The sequence below is a fragment of the Ambystoma mexicanum genome, chromosome 9 (genome assembly GCF_040938575.1).
Source record: "Ambystoma mexicanum isolate Mex_15411 chromosome 9, UKY_AmexF1_1, whole genome shotgun sequence".
NCBI classification, from domain to species: Eukaryota; Metazoa; Chordata; class Amphibia; order Caudata; family Ambystomatidae; genus Ambystoma; species Ambystoma mexicanum.
In genome coordinates, this window is record NC_090931.1 from 275,877,958 (window position 1) to 275,893,787 (window position 15,830).

At 45.0% G+C, this 15,830-nt stretch overlaps 1 protein-coding gene across 7 annotated transcripts in view; it reads left to right on the top strand.

Moving 5' to 3' along the window:
• NF1 (neurofibromin 1) overlaps positions 1-15,830 on the top strand; it is a 3,279,657-nt gene that overhangs the window by 2,640,841 nt on the left and 622,986 nt on the right. For all 7 annotated transcript variants that reach the window (XM_069614617.1, XM_069614618.1, XM_069614621.1 and 4 more), the window contains one exon: positions 5,041-5,167. In XM_069614617.1, the coding sequence (XP_069470718.1) occupies positions 5,041-5,167 (127 nt within the window). The remainder of the gene's footprint in view (positions 1-5,040; positions 5,168-15,830) is intronic.

Genomic DNA, 15,830 nt, shown 5'->3' on the forward strand with positions numbered 1-15,830 from the left:
GTACCTTAAGCAGAGAGGAAGCTCCAGCTGTGGCAGTTGTTCCTGGCAGTGGTTGTAGTTAGTTGTTTCGACCAGGGGAAGACAGGATCTAGTCGAGGAGGAAACGTGGAGTCATTGCACTGAACAGGGATGAAACCAGCAGTGGAGTTCGTCAATAAGAGGAGCGTTCCTTTTATTCGCGGTCAAAGTGGTGAAGCTTGGCTATCCGGCCGCCGGGGTGCTTGGCACGGGCGATTCGACCAAGAGACGTCTTTGGAAGGCGAAAAGGGCGAACTGGTTGGTCCCACCAGCTCGGAGGAAGAAGACTCGTTCAGCAGAAGACCTTCTCTTGTCGTCGGGAAAGTGGTGAGGTAGTTGCAGCAGGGCTTCACTGGTGGTGTCGTCGTTGCAGATGGCTCAGCTTCTTCCTTCTTCGGATTCTTAGGTCCTGTGGCTACTTCTGAAGTTCCAATCCCAAAGGCCCTGCTTTTATGCAGCAAAACCCCCATTCATCAGCCTAGCTGTCAATCACACATGCTAAGTGGTGAGCCGGGCGGCTTACCACTGGGCCAATCGGAGTAGAGTGCGACTTGGGGTGCCGTGGCAACACAGTCCAGGGTGCCAATTCCCCCCTCCACCCTTCCTGTGGAACCCAGACAGAGTGGCACCATTTGGAGGGCTTCTGTGGAAAAGCCCACCAAAAAGTGGAACAAAGGGCTCGACCTTGGTCAGAGTTACACAGACAGAGACGGACACGAACGCTATTTTAGAAGACAGACCAACCGTTGATTTAATATTAAATAAACCGGCGGTATCTTTAACATTGCACCAAAAAGTGCTGCGTTTAAAATCAATGGGAAAATCCCATAGAGAATATTCCGGTGGAATATTTCGCGTGGTAACCACTGCCACCAGCCAGAAACTCGACAAGGGGGGACTGGACAGTGCCCCCTTGAAAACAGACCCAGGGGCAATCTAATTACCCCCTTCTAGTACTCCCACAATATGATGGTTTGTACTGGTTCTGTTCACAATTTAGGACTAGTAAAGTCAATGGTGACTTTACATGCCCTGGGAGACAGTAGTCAGTCCCAGGGTATGGGGTCTATGTTGAGGGTTCACTATGACACCCCTGTGTTACCGCACTGAGGGTGCTGTGTAACACACACACACACACAAAAATAGATGATACCCTATGGAGCAGAAAGAAAACCCCATAGCCCATAAGCACACAAAGAGACAAAAGACACTCAAATCATGCTTAAGAGTGGGAGGAAAAGAGTCTCACTCTTAGCAGGAGAAAAAAACAAACCCCAAAAATCCAGCCCGGCTGCTGGGGGACTCACTAGGTTTGGGAAATTAGCCTTATAAGAGAATTCTCCCTAACAGGCGGGGGACAGGCTTGCTCCTGAAAACTATTGCCTATTGTCATTACTGGACACCACTAGTAAAGTTATTTCAGCTATTGTTCTTGATCCTCTTCAGAGCTGGACTAAACAAAACAACTTACTTAATGCTTTCCAGACGGGATTTAGAGCAGGTTCCAGTACTATTCAGAACATTTGTCTGCTTGACAACATAAAAACAAAAGCAAAAAAAAGTGGTAATCCTTCCATATATGTTAATTCTATAGACTTTAGCTCAGCATTTAACAACATTGATCGTGAAATGCTGTTGAAAATGTTAGCGCATATGGACTACCCTAGCTGGCTGTTGGTGATCATTATTTCTTTTCACACTAACAGTGCCCAGATCCGTTTAGATCATGAAGGTCGTCTCTCTAGACCTATAAATCGACTAGAATGGAAATCCAATATCCCGCTAAATTTAAGTCCACCGGGGTTCACGGCTATGCTTTACGAGACAACCCTTTTATAGATGACCATACACTTAGAGGAATGAAATAAATATTAGTAGACCTTGGACAATTTGCCAATGAACATAGTTTGAGAATCAATTTGAAAAAAACTCAAAAAATGCCAATTTCCTCCAAGAACGTTGTGAAGCCTAAAATGGTCACCAGCTGGGGCATGATTAACTATACTGAATATAACAAATATCAAGGCATTGTCGTGCAAAGCAGATTAAACCATACCCCCCCTAATTGAAACCAACATTCGCTGTGCGAAACAAATAACACTACTTGTTTGCATTTTTGTCTTTGGCTTTGCGTGGTATTCACTGAAAAGGATTGCTATTGTGATGGTATACACCCAATGGTTTATCCCGGTGATATCTTATTGTCTCGAGGCTCTCACTATTATAGACTTATCCTGGTTACATATAATCAAAGGATACTTTTGGCAGACTATACTGAAACTTCCACTCTCCTTCCCCATCCAATATATGAGAGCTGAATTAGGCCTACTCTCCCTCAAAGCTACTATCCTGATGCAGAGAGGCCTATTACCCTTGAAAGCTGTAACTCACCCAGAATGCCAAATGCAATGCTGAGAAGAATAGGTAACAATATCATTACCATGGGAAAAACTACACATACTAAGCTATATGATGAGTTTATTATGGAGTTATATGTAGAATTACATTGGTCTATGGAAAAAGCATACTGTGATTACTTTAATGCTATTAAATATGCATTTAAAAAAGATTAAAAAGATGGGATTGGGAACGCAGCTACACCTACATGAGTACGCTCCATAACTATCCCCAAATTGAAGGCATTACCCATTCTTATTTTCGAGCACAATCATATCTAATAAAGTACCCTGACCCAGCGGCCCGCAAATTTCGACTGCTTATGCGGACAAACCAACTCCCTGTTAGAGCACTCTGGGGAGGTAATGTCAACCCCCTAAAGAGCAACGTTCTTGTTGCATGTGTAAATATAGTACCAACCCTGAGACAGCAAGGCATGTCCTCACTGAATGCCCATGCCTGGATTCGTTGTATGTCATTATATGGTCGATTTGTACATCAGTATGATGCAATTAAAACAGCTGACTTCTGGTATTATTGGCTAAATGCGGACACTGGAGCAATGCATACTGCATCATTTGGCAACATGTAATAAAGCAATTCGAACAGGTGTAAAGAGTAAACGGAATAAGATTGAATTGCTCAATGCAGTAAGCATGAATATGAAAAATGCCTAAAGTGAATTTTATTTTACTATGTTTAGTATGTTTTTTTGATATGTGAGTGCTTAGCTGATTATTTATTGAATGTAATTCAGAATAATTAATGAAATATATATGTATAAATATCTCATTGCATTAATTTGAGATGTAATTTTTTAAAATGAATGTAAAAGTTTTAAAAGGAACTAAATACAACTACAACTATAACATAAATAAATAAGCTTGTTGTTTTAGCTGTTCAAGCAAAGCCAGTTGGTTGTCATTCAGTATTGGATGACCCCCATATACTTGGTTCACTTTTCCCAAATCTTGGCCATAATCACCACTTGGCTTCATTACCAGCGTATATCGTCGGCGTAATTAGTAAACTGTAGACCTAGCTTTTCCATTTTTTGGCATAGAGTTTTAATATAAATATTAAACAACAAGGGGGACAAGCAAGCAGCCTGGGGCACCCCATAAATTATCTGTGATGAATCCGATGAGTCATCCCTCAAACAGATAAGGGGTGTGTCGGACACTTTTACTCTCTAAAAATTGGCAAATACTCCCGGAAATGGGGAGTAAAAATACTCCCAGCAAAAAATAGGAAAAAACCATGCCAAATCTTGCACCCCTGCTTTCACCCTCACAGCTCCATGGATGTGTTTGGACCAGTAGTGCACGTAGTACCACAGGAAGAAAGTTCTATTTTAACTGCCTGGTTGGAAGAAGTAACTTTAAATATGCCTCAATAACTAGGTGCAAACAAATAAATATTACAAAAACATTTACGTTTTCCAGTCAAAACATATTTTTACTTGATTATAAAATACTCTCATTGGGAACTGGACTTGCATTTTGACTCCCTTAAAAAATTATTTTACTCCTAACTTTAAAAAATGGAGAGTAACATTCTCTCACATCCAATTCTCATCTGGAGCACTGAATACATTGCAGCTGTTTGTGGCTTATGGCCGATCCCACTAGGGAAAAGCCATCTCCAAGCAAGGAATAGCCAGATGGGTCGCAATAGCGATATCAAGATGCCATGAGGAAGCTAAAAGACCACTGAATGTGCTGGCACACACCCACTAGAACGACCATGGCGTCTGTGGCCATGTGGTCAGGTGTCCCACGATCAGACATTTGCAGAGCCGCTACCTGGGTTGTGCCCCCACACATAAGTTCTAGATTCATTTCTGGCAGAGAAAGTCTTTTGTAAATCTGCCTGAATATGAAGTATCCATACCAACCATCTAGTAGGGTATGTGATCTAGTGGCATATCATCTGGAACCGAGAGCTGGGCTCTAATTCGGAAAAACTATAGCAATATGTCAAAATCAATTTCTCCTACTGCCTCAGTTGCGTGTCTACCTACATTTGGAGTAGGTAGAAAAGGGGGTCAGTACAAATATTTAAGCAATATTGCCTGGTGCTCCATGCAATATGGGGAATTATTAGCCCACATGTCCAACTTATGGGTGAGTGAAGCAATATTGGATAAGTCGGGGTACAGGATGATAAGATAACATTTTGCCCCACCTCGTCATGCACTACTGCTTATTAGCACCTGACCTTCAGCCGAGCAGTTAAGTCTGCTGCGGATATCCACTGCTTTGAGGTTGGAACGCATGGGGCTGAGAGGTCAGGCCTCAGCAGCGTCAGTGGCAAGGACTGCTGCAATCGGCTGGGATGTGAGCGGGCAGGAGGGCAGGGTGAAAGGGGATTGGCTACGGAGCGGAAAATGAACTCCTCTGTGCCGGCTAGAATGTTTCCATTCCACCAATAGGTCCTCATTCGTGATTGGCCCGGAGGAATCCAACAGTAGTCTCTGGGTGACAATAATCATTACACCTAGGTAACTGTCTTTAATTATTACAATGAAGTTTGATTCTGAGCTGCATGCAGCATCTGTTATATAAACCAAAGTTTTCGATATGAAAATATTTCCTGTGATGTTTGTGATATTTTTCCTAACAGAGTCCAGAGGAGGTCTTTATGGCAATCAGAAATCCATTAGAATGGCACTGCAAGCAGATGGATCATTTTGTTGGACTAAATTTCAACTCCAACTTCAATTTTGCACTAGTAGGACACCTTTTAAAAGGTAAGAACTGACTGGAAACTGCAGGTTTGGGAGGAAGTATTTTACATAAGCAAATTAGCTAATATGTATACTGAAAATCCATACTGAATGTTTATTCTTTTGACATGACAGTTTCAGAAAAGCCAAGTTATTCCAAAAAGGAGAATGTCATCAGCCTACCTAGAGCATGACCTATTTTGGAAATAGCTTTTGAACAGTATTTTTACCAGATAATAAATCGTATTGGTTTTACTGTTCGATGTGATGTACCTTAGAATGCATTCAAAGGTATTAGATTTTGTTATTTGTGGAACTATGAATAATGTAATTGTTTTATACACTTATTGAAGTAGTATTACTTCTATTGGATACCATCCACACTGCAGGTTCCTTACCTTTGAAATGTTCAGCCTGGAAGTGGCCGTGCCCAGCGCTTGAGTAGCGCTACCTGACCCAAGCCCAATAGTTCCTTTTTTGATGCCAACAGGTTTAAACATTTTGGAGCACACACACTGAATCTCTGCCACAAGCGGTCACACAAGTTTAAATTGTATTTTCATTTTTTAAATGTAATTGGATGTTTGTAGTCCTTTTTGCTAAAATGAGTTTAAAAAGGGCTATATCCAGTATGATGGTTGAATGCAATGCCTCTGCACCCGTCGCGACAGCAAGGAGTGTGAGGCGTGCATTGGTGTGATATATAAGGCCAGCCGGTCACGGGAGTGTCTCCTGCCTGATGTAGAGGACTAAGGAAACGTTTTCCACTGGCGTAACACAGAGCACCATGAAACTGGAATGGTGTACTCAGAGTGAGGAGGGACTCCATCTGGACCGCCAATAATGGTCCCAAAATACAGCATGAGTCTCATTGCTCCAAATTTTGACACTCGTACAGGACTGAGAAAAAGCAGAGGATTTGGACAGATGATTCCTCTATGGACCCTAATTTGAGGTCAATGGCAAGGTCGTTAAGGAAACACAGGTGTCGGAACTTTGAGTCTTTCTGGTGGGCAATTCTACCAATGTCCTCCGAAATGCAGCAACTGCTGGTGACATCACCCCCTACACAGACTGTGCCTGTAACCTACCGTGGATCCGGAGACAAGGCGCTGCAGGAATAGATGGCAATGGGCAATCCTAAAAGTCCCATCAGTATCACGGAAGATTCTGATGGTTAGTTGGAGGCCAGTTTGTTTTGGAGTGGAGAATGCGACCAGGGAGTTATTTAGGAAGGTGAATATGCTTCTTGAGAGGGGTGAGGAGTTTCAGTGACTCGTATGAACATAACTCCAGGCATGATGATAAAAGGTTAGGCGAGTTGGGCGAGGTCCTAAAAGGCATTCAAAATGCCAGTGGCCTGGACACATCATCTGAGCTGTTCCTCAATGATGGGCTGCCAGTTTGCCCAGTGCAGAATTTGTCATGTATTACCATCAAGAGTCACACATTTACAGATGTTATCAACAAAGGTTCGAACGCTGATGGGCCATTCCTTCCTTTTAGGGAATGCCTTACGGACCACGCCATGGACATTTGGGAAAGCACTGTGTCTACTCTGGCCCTGAACAGAAACATACAAATAAAGTACTGATCATTTAGAGGGGAACAGTATTTTATATTTGATGTCCTGGCTGCCGCTCGCTGGTGGTTCATGCATCTAATCATATGAAGGACCCAAATACATTCCGGAATTGCCACCAGACAACGAGTCTAAGAGAATGGATGCCATGGCCAAGAGGGATTTTACCTCAGAGTCCTGCTCAGGTGAGTGACCAACTGCCAATAGCAAGCATAAGGCAATTAGGGGCGTAATCACTGATGAAATTTAAACATCTAGGTACATTATCCAGGTGGGCCAAGACACTGTTGATTTAGTGGCCTGAGAAATGATGGTGTCAGCAAGGGTACGGTACCATGGATGTTAGCATTTGTTGGGTTCCTTGCCTGATGTCCAACCAAAGATTCTGGACATGGCCTTTCAAGGGGATACACAGTTTGTCAACACGGTTGACAATACCCGAGAGAAGTTTACGGAGTTAAAAACAGTTCTCTTGTTGTGCCCGTCAGCCACACCAAAGCCCTTCTAACCCAGCAGCTTGAGGTATGCTGGCCACTTTGCAGAATCCAAGCTCCTATGAGAAGTCAGTCGACCTGGAGATTCTTTAAGGGCATGTGCCAGAAGAAGACATTTCTCGTCCCATAGGAACTCTGCGTGTGGTGGCCCTTCGGAGGCCCCTGAGTGCCGATCTGATGTGTCCTCGACTCGTACAACCATGGTGAGGGGCAAGCTGAGGGACTTTGTGAAATAATGGAGACTTTGAAAACAGACCAGTTGTCCATTCAGATTGTAGAATGGGACATTCTACAATCTGAATGGACAACTGGTCTGTTTTCAAAGTCTCTATAGCCTTCCTTTCTTGAATGGTGCCCCAGGCTTCTGTCCATGTGAAGAAAACAATGCTTCATCAAAGGAGGCTCCTTTTTAGATCAGGTTTGTCCAACTGCAAGACTTGATGGCAAGAGTCCGGACAGGTTTTCAGGATATCGCTAATTAATAGTCATGAGAAAAATAAGCATATATTTGGAATTGTATGCACATTTATCTCATACATATTGAGAGATATCCTGAAAACCCATTAGGATTCCGGTTCTCGAGGCTTGGAGTTGGACAACCATGTTTTAGATGATGGAAAAGAGAGATGTGGGAGTACCCAAAGATGTGGCAGTACCCAAACGAGATCCAGAATACTGCTGCTATGAACAGCCAGAATCATCAAAGCCATCTCCCTGTAAAGCCCAGTGTGATCACAGAAGACCCTTGCTGGTGGGACCAACCAGTCTGGACGGCTGCATCAGAAGCCCACAATCAGGGACATCTAATGTGTCCCAGGACCATCATTCTGGCTGACCATCTTCTGCGAAGGCCTCTAAGCTGCACTAGTTGCTGTCCTTGGGACCCAAAGATACTCTCCTGCTGCTCTCCTGAATGAAGAGGTACCTTCCTAAAGCTGAATCTTTATTGCGGCCACGATTCCTGCCTGCTGGCCCCTGACCAGGGTTTCCTTGCTGCTGCCCTGCCTCTGCAGTGTCCTGAAGCTCTCTTCCCATCATGTGGCCTGTTGCAGCTGCTGCCCTGAGGTATCTTGCCTGTCCATCTGCAAGTTTTCCATAGCCGCTCCACAACCAAAGATTGGATCATGCCCAATCTCGCCCTCGGCCACTTTACTTGTGATGCCGACCCTACCCCCCCCCCACCCACACCAAGTGAATCATCATTGACTGTGCCAAAGGCAGACTTTCTTTTTATTTTATAAACCATTTTTACTAAGTTTTAAAGAAAAAGGTACACAACAACAAATCGACAAGCCGTGTTGCATTGAATGCCCCCACCAGACCCCCGACCCCTGATTTTCCAGATAGTCCCCTTTACCATAACGCTCTTCCGCCCCCCTCCCGGTCCTGAGCCCTTTCACACATTCTGTCTACAGATTGTCCCCCCTCAGGGCTCGGTTCTCAATTTGCATCTTGCCACTTGCCCCATATTTGACTGTTTCTGGGGGCAACCCCTATCGCGATACACTCCGTGTTCTAAATCACAGCAAGAGTTAATTGCCTCTTGCTAGGTTGAGATCCTCTGAGCCCGCCCTAACCCATCGCTATATCCCTTTTGGCCACCATCAGCGCTGTTTTAATCAGGCACTGCTCCTCGTGGGGAAAGTCTGTGTCCCCCTAGACATGTAGGCAGAACTTTGGGCAGTCCGGCAAGGAATTCCCCAAGACCCCCGAGATTGCCTTCCTGACGGCACTCTGGTACCGTTGTATCCTGTGGCATCCCCCAAATGATGTGGTGGAAAGGGCCCTCCTCTGTCCCATACATCAGGCAATTCAGGTCAACTGCTTTCTCATCCTGTGTAGGCTAGCCATGGGGTATGTTCTATGCAGTATTTTGTATTGGATGGGCTTTAGTTTGCTAGAAACCACTGCTTCTCTGGGAGACCCCAGGGTGCCAACCCAGTCTTCCTCCTCCATCCCCCCCAGGTCACTCTCCCATTTGGACCTCAGTTTTTACTCAGGGGGTGTGTGGAGAAGTTGTTTATCACTTGGTAGATTGTGGTGACCACCTTACTTGTCAGCCTCCCCTCTACCAGGTTGGGCTCCAGAGGGGAGCGTTCAAGGAGGTCCCACTCCTCCACGCCTTCATGTCCCATTGCATGCTGCAACCGCGTGTCGGTGAAGCGATCAATCTCACATAGTCTGTGGGTGTCCTTCAGCTGTTGAAAGTGGGCAAGGTGTTCCTCTGTGACTATATGTTCCTTTTTTTGAATGCCTGTGGCGACCCATTCCATTCAAAAACAGAAGTGATCTTTTTCCTGGTTTCCAATGCAATCCCTATGTTCCTTTCTCCGACCCTCCTGACCTTCTTGATACCTCAACCAAGACTTGCATCCTTTGGATTCACTTTAATAATGACCTCTCACTGCAACAATTCATCACTACCACCACCTATGCTTCTTATAATAACCTTCTCAAGATTCAGACATTTCATCCAATTTGCTTGGTAGCCCATCTTCCCTATTTCTAGGAGATCCTGATTACCCAAATGAACGTCTCCAGGGTTACCACCCTGCTCCACTCCCTCTTGCCTAGAGCCGCGGACCATGCTTCAAGTGTACGCCAACCCAGATGTGGCTGGGTGACCCTTTGCGGGTGCCTATACTTTTTTAGCACCGGGGGGAGGTTCCCCATCATGTTTTTTCCAGCTGAATATGTGAATCCCCCTCCGCCCCCTCACCAGCTATGATTTGTCCCAGGTAATGCACAGATCACTGTAATCTCCAAATTCCGTTATCGTGTCCCTCACCACTGGTCCGGAGAACCTGGATGCACCCAGATAGAGCCAAATATCATTGTGTAGACATACACCCAATCTTCCTGTTCCCTCTGCCAACTGAAGCCCCTAACTTTGGGATCTGCCCTGATCTTTGCTGCTAGGGGTTCCACAGGCAGTAAAAACCAAAGTGGGGAAAGCAAACACCCATGCCTTGTTCCCGTCTGTTGCAGAAACTCAATTGAGCACACCCCATTCACCCTTACTCGTTCTGCGGGATCGGCATAGCTCTGAAATTTAGCGCAGAAGCCGATCATACCCATAATTGCCCAAAGTAAACCCCACTACACTGAGTCAAAGGTTTTCTCTGAGTCCAGGGCAGTGAGAGCATGCAAACCTTCCTACTCCTCCGCCATGCCTAAGGCGTTATGTACTGTTCTCAAGTTCATCCGGGTGGACCTTCCCGGCAGAAAGCCACGTTGATCACTGTGGATCAACCTATTTATGATCCCGAATAAGTCTATTGGCCAACACTTTCTCTCTTATTTTGGCATCACCATTCAGCAAGGAGATCGGTCTATATGCACCTCAGTTGTCTGGGGTATCCTTTTCTTATGGGTGACTACTATAGTGCCCAGTGACTTAGTACCCCTAGGGTGGTCACTCAGAAAATCTGATTGGGCCACATGTGTACTTACTTACTTTCGTGCACTTATCCCGCCATACAAATTGTATGGGTGAAAAGTCGACTCCCTAACACTCACTGGACTGGCTGTGATTAGTCAAGTTCTAGCCTAGGATCATCCTAGCAAGGGTAAACCCTATTGGGGTGGCATTGAACCTGCAAGGAAAGGATTTGATGTTGGTGTTCGATTAAGGTCTGTGGAGAATCCTACGGATCTCTCTCTGAAACTCTGCCTGAAGTCCCCTCCCAGGTGGCCAGGGAAAGGCAGACGCTACTTGATCCTGACCTTGGTGGTGGTGTTACTGTGGAAGGATTGTCTGGGAGGAGACAGGGCCCATGGTGTGGAGGAGATCCTGTAGGTTGAGACATGGTATATATCCTCCGAAAGGAAGTGCCTTTCTGGATTGCCAAACAGATAATGGCATATTTCCGTTATGATGTCCCTGACCCACATATAAGAGCTGTGACCCGGGGTACAAGGTCAGTTAAATCTGAGCAAGCCTTGTTAGCAGAAAGATTATTTAAGAATGAATACCCTCCTAGGCTATAATGCAAAAGGATCTAGAGAAAATGCCTTAAATCAAATGTCCTCCTCTATAACAACCAATTCTGACAGTCCATCTTTTAATGCGTTCAAGGGAAGTAGATCTTCCCTTAAATCTAACTCAATTGTAGAAAGAAAAACACCTTTGTTGAAGGGGGCTAAAAGTCCCATAATCCCAGAAGTACTGGGACGAGGAAGAGGGCTGAAGAGGCATGCTGTAGCAGTAGGCATGCAATTAAACCCAACAGCCCACATCAGAAAGGAACATGGGAGGCAAAAAAGGACCCCAATAGGTGCAGGCAATTGAAGGAGCTGGAACTGTGACTGGAATGCAAGCTGTAGCAGTAGTAGCAGAAGGAAGGCGGCACAAGGCTGGCAAACCGAGCAGAAGTGGGAGGACATTTACTTTGAAACATAAAGAACTGATTTGAGTCATTTCTTTCTTTGGTTGAACACTAAAAGAATTGACCTCGAATCCTGGAGAAGTGAAATCATCCAGGACATTAGAAGGTTATTCAAAGACTGAATGTTGTTCATGTTATGTTATATTGCCATATATTTTCTTTGTGCATTTGTTTAGTGTTAGTGTTTCCGCTTAGCTTTGGTTAGGTAAGGAAATACTCAGCAGATTAGGCATAGTGATGCATTTTGATCATATTTCTTTTAAGAATAACATGGCATATGTTGATAAATCCTCAAACAGTTGTCCGCCTCGCATTACTGACCCCTCACAGTTGAGAGATCTGGAAGTCAAAAAAGAATGCCACGCATTCGAGCGGGTGCCGGTCCACCTATGACCAAAAATAGCCGCTGTGTTACCCATGTCTGCAATACTACTTGCAAGATTTCATCTTGAAACTAGAGAGCATCGCTGGAACTATAATTCAAGGATTGCCTTTCTTCCGCAGATTACTCATCGGATAAATATCCATTCCAGCGCCAGCTGCTCTGAAAACCTTTCAACAGGCGGCGTAAAGCACCTCTACTCGGCCCTTGATCCATCGGATCTCGAAGCGGCGGTCATCGACTGCGGATGTGACGTCGGTCGTCGTACAAATACTGCATCACGATGCCCCTGTACCTCGGGTCCTTTTATACGCGCGCTCAGCACACTGCTCACGGAACAACTCCCTCACAAGAATTTTTCACAAGAAATCACGATTTCGATGCCATGTTCACTCCCAAGGTGTCGGGCTTCAAGCGCTGCAAGGACTGCAGTTCCAAAATGTCCATCACGGACCCACACTGCATCTGTGTGTGGTGCCTCAGTGTTGATCACGTCACCAAGGACTGTGGGTCTTGTAGTAAGATGAACCAGAAATTGCTATGGGAGAGGACTTTGAAAACTCACGATAGGCCGACCCCCCTCTAAATCGTCTGAGCCCGATACGGAGGGGCCTACTCCTGAAAAAGAGCATAGGCATTGGAAGAAAGCAAAAAAGAGGTCACAATATCGGATCCGCTCCTCTTCCTCCCATTAAAAGAAAAGCCATCATTGTCGCACGCCCCAAGCTCACCACCATGACACCGTCCTAGTAGAAGCCCTCTGGCTCGGCGCTGAGTGTGGCCAATACGCCTCAGCGCTAATGGTAGCCAGTGCGCCCCCAGTGCCGATAACTACCAGTGCGCACCCAGCATCAATACGTCTTTCGGCGCCGATAGCCAAACTTTTCTGCATCCCACAGTCAAGAACTGAGTTTTTCGACAAAATGGGGACAATTTTGGACATAGCCTTTTACAGCGAGAATCTGTTCGCCATGCAGCCGACTAGTCCTTGTAGAAATGTAGGGGTTCAAAGCTTGCTGCCAAGTCTCTGGGCCTATCTGTCCAGCAGCTGGCTAAATCGCCTTTGGCTTCTCCTCAAGGGGAAGAGGATACAGACGATACGTCACCTTTGGTAGAAAGGATCAGCTCCCACAACCCAAGCAGGGGCAGAGTTGTTTCCCGTGCCCCGGAAGGGGCAGGGGTGCCTCCAGAGGCCAGCAGACAGCAGCAGCTGCGACTGGGGTGGCACCATCCTCAAATTCACTTTGGTTTCTCCCCCGCGTTTCCCTAGTTGGAGGATGGATTGGCAAGCAATGGCCCCAATGGTGGGAGGTTACCTCTGTTGCCTAGACACTTCTGCTCATTGAACGGGGTCACTGTGTGCCCTTCTTAAAAAGGCTGCTGTACAGACCTCTCCCTACTCAGCAACCGGAACAGGAGCTCCAGGAGGAGCTGCAAGCCTTGCCTTTGAAGGGTGCCGTGGAAGCGGTACCTCCCAAGCAGAGAGGATCGAGCTGGTTTTCCCAGCATTTTTTGGTAGCCAAAAAAGGGGGAGCACTCCCCTCCATCCCATCTTGGATCTCAGGGTCTTGAACATGTTTGTTCATTTCACGCCCCCCAGTTTTTCTCTTTCTGCCTTTCTTCCAACATCTTCCACTATGTTTTATTTCTTACTCGTCTTTCCTTGCTACCTTCCTTCCTTACAGCTATGTGTCAACTCTGCATCCTTGCCGTTGGTACTAGAGTATACTCTCGTCACTCTTGTGCCCTTCATAGATTCTCCCATGTCCAATGTAGTGCCTCAGTCGTCTCTGTGTAGTAGCAGTAGCAAACTGATGCCCCCAGTGTGTGTGTGAGTAAGCATCTGGTAGTTCACGATATACCTACGGATGCAGCGCATGTTCTAAAAACAGCTTTTCTGCGCCACGGGACAAGCGCTCAAACAACACGAGCACCTGACACTAACAGTCCTTTGCCGTGCAACAGATATCCTGAATCCTTAGGTGAGTGCTTCTCACACTATATCATAAACATGCAACATTTCATAGTTATGCACTGCGGTCACAACATGGAATCCAGCGCTACTTCTTAGCGACTGGTCCCATGTTTGATCGCTCACTCTCAATCAGGGCTTTTTAAGCCCAACCAGCTAAATGCATTTATACTTTTGTTATTGGATACAGCGACGTTTCACCAGCCAGTGAACATTTATTGGCAGTTTACCTGCAAACTCTTAGGTTAGTTAATCTTGTTCACAGGACACAAGATATCCTTTCCCTAACTACGAATATTATTACTTATAAAGGATTAATTTGATTCACAGGAAATGAACATAACCACAGATATCACTTACCCGATGAAGGGAACCAACTGCCTGAAACGCATGGTCGTAAATGGGAGGAGACACGTTGAGCGACACCATCTTGTCTTAGCCCAGTACTCTTCCCTACTCAGCGATGTTTTCATGCATTCTTTCATCAGGAATGTTATCTTGTAATGTTATTCATGTGTACTCAACATGCATTTTTCAAACTTGTGAAAACACACACACAAAACATACAAGCAATGCAATTTTTTGTTAACTGCTTTTTACCTTTGGAAAGAAATATGAATGTTCTTTTTCTCCAAAACAATTGAAGTGCTTTAATCTTGAATAATTTTCTGTGTTAATTTCTGTTGATCAGTAAAAACTGTACATCATTGAAAAAGGTGGACGTTGATTTAATTAATTTAGGCAATTGATTTAGCCATAGTGTGCCCAGGTCATACCCCCGAACCACTCGAGGGACTCCCCCCCCCCCCCTTTTTTGCATTATAAACCATTAACTGATTAACTGTACCTGAATCAAATTAATGCCCATGTCAGTACTTGTTTTGTTTTTGTTACACTAAAATGGTTATCCCAAAACATCAAATATTTTGCTGAAAAATGATAGAAACGGTAAAACAATATCTGTTTCTTATGCTCAACAGAAAGAAGGGCTCTAAATATGTAATGTTTGCACACACAGAGCACTGAATGCAGGTGCTAATTAAGATGATTTACAAGAAACTATATTATGTACCCATAAGTTTTTCCCAAAGTGTTCTCCCTAAAATAAAAACTACTGCAAAACTTCCTTTATACTTGATGGCATCACACTTCGAATTTGGGAACACTAGCCTGCGCCGTATCTACATAGGACGGGGAATGTTAGTGTGTGCCACAATTAGACAGAACTATTTTGGTCAGCATGTTAAATGTCATATAACCCACTAACCAATATAAGCTCAAACTCTCTGCATACTTATATCACTGAAACTCACACAACCATCTCTCGCACAACAAGCTGCACACACTTCACCACACTGCAAAACACAAGCTGCACCAACAGCACACGTGGACTGACACCGATCCAATACTGTCCACCGAGTTGGAGCTGCCAACAATATACCACCCCTCCTACTATCCTATTCCCTCTTCACCTTACTAACCCTTCCAACCTTTCCCATTTACAGATCTGCCAGAGCGCCTTGGGACCAATTCCGTTGGTGACGGTGCGCTATATAAATACCCTTAACATAACATCTGTAAAGAAACTGGTTCAAGATGCACATTTCTGGTTGTGTCTTTGTCATGCAAAAGACTGAAAGAGACATTTTCCTGGGGTTTAATCATCATGGAGATCTGGACAGAGACTCCTGGTGGGGACAGGACATTACACGCTATTGGCTAGAAATGGGATGTGTGTGTTGTCTGTTCAGAAAGACTGGCACAGAGCAATTGGGAGGGAAGAAAAAGGTGAGCTGGCTCCTGGAGATTGGGTTCCCAATAACTGCTCATAGATTGGACTTTAAATGTCTGGAGAATTTCAGAAAGCTT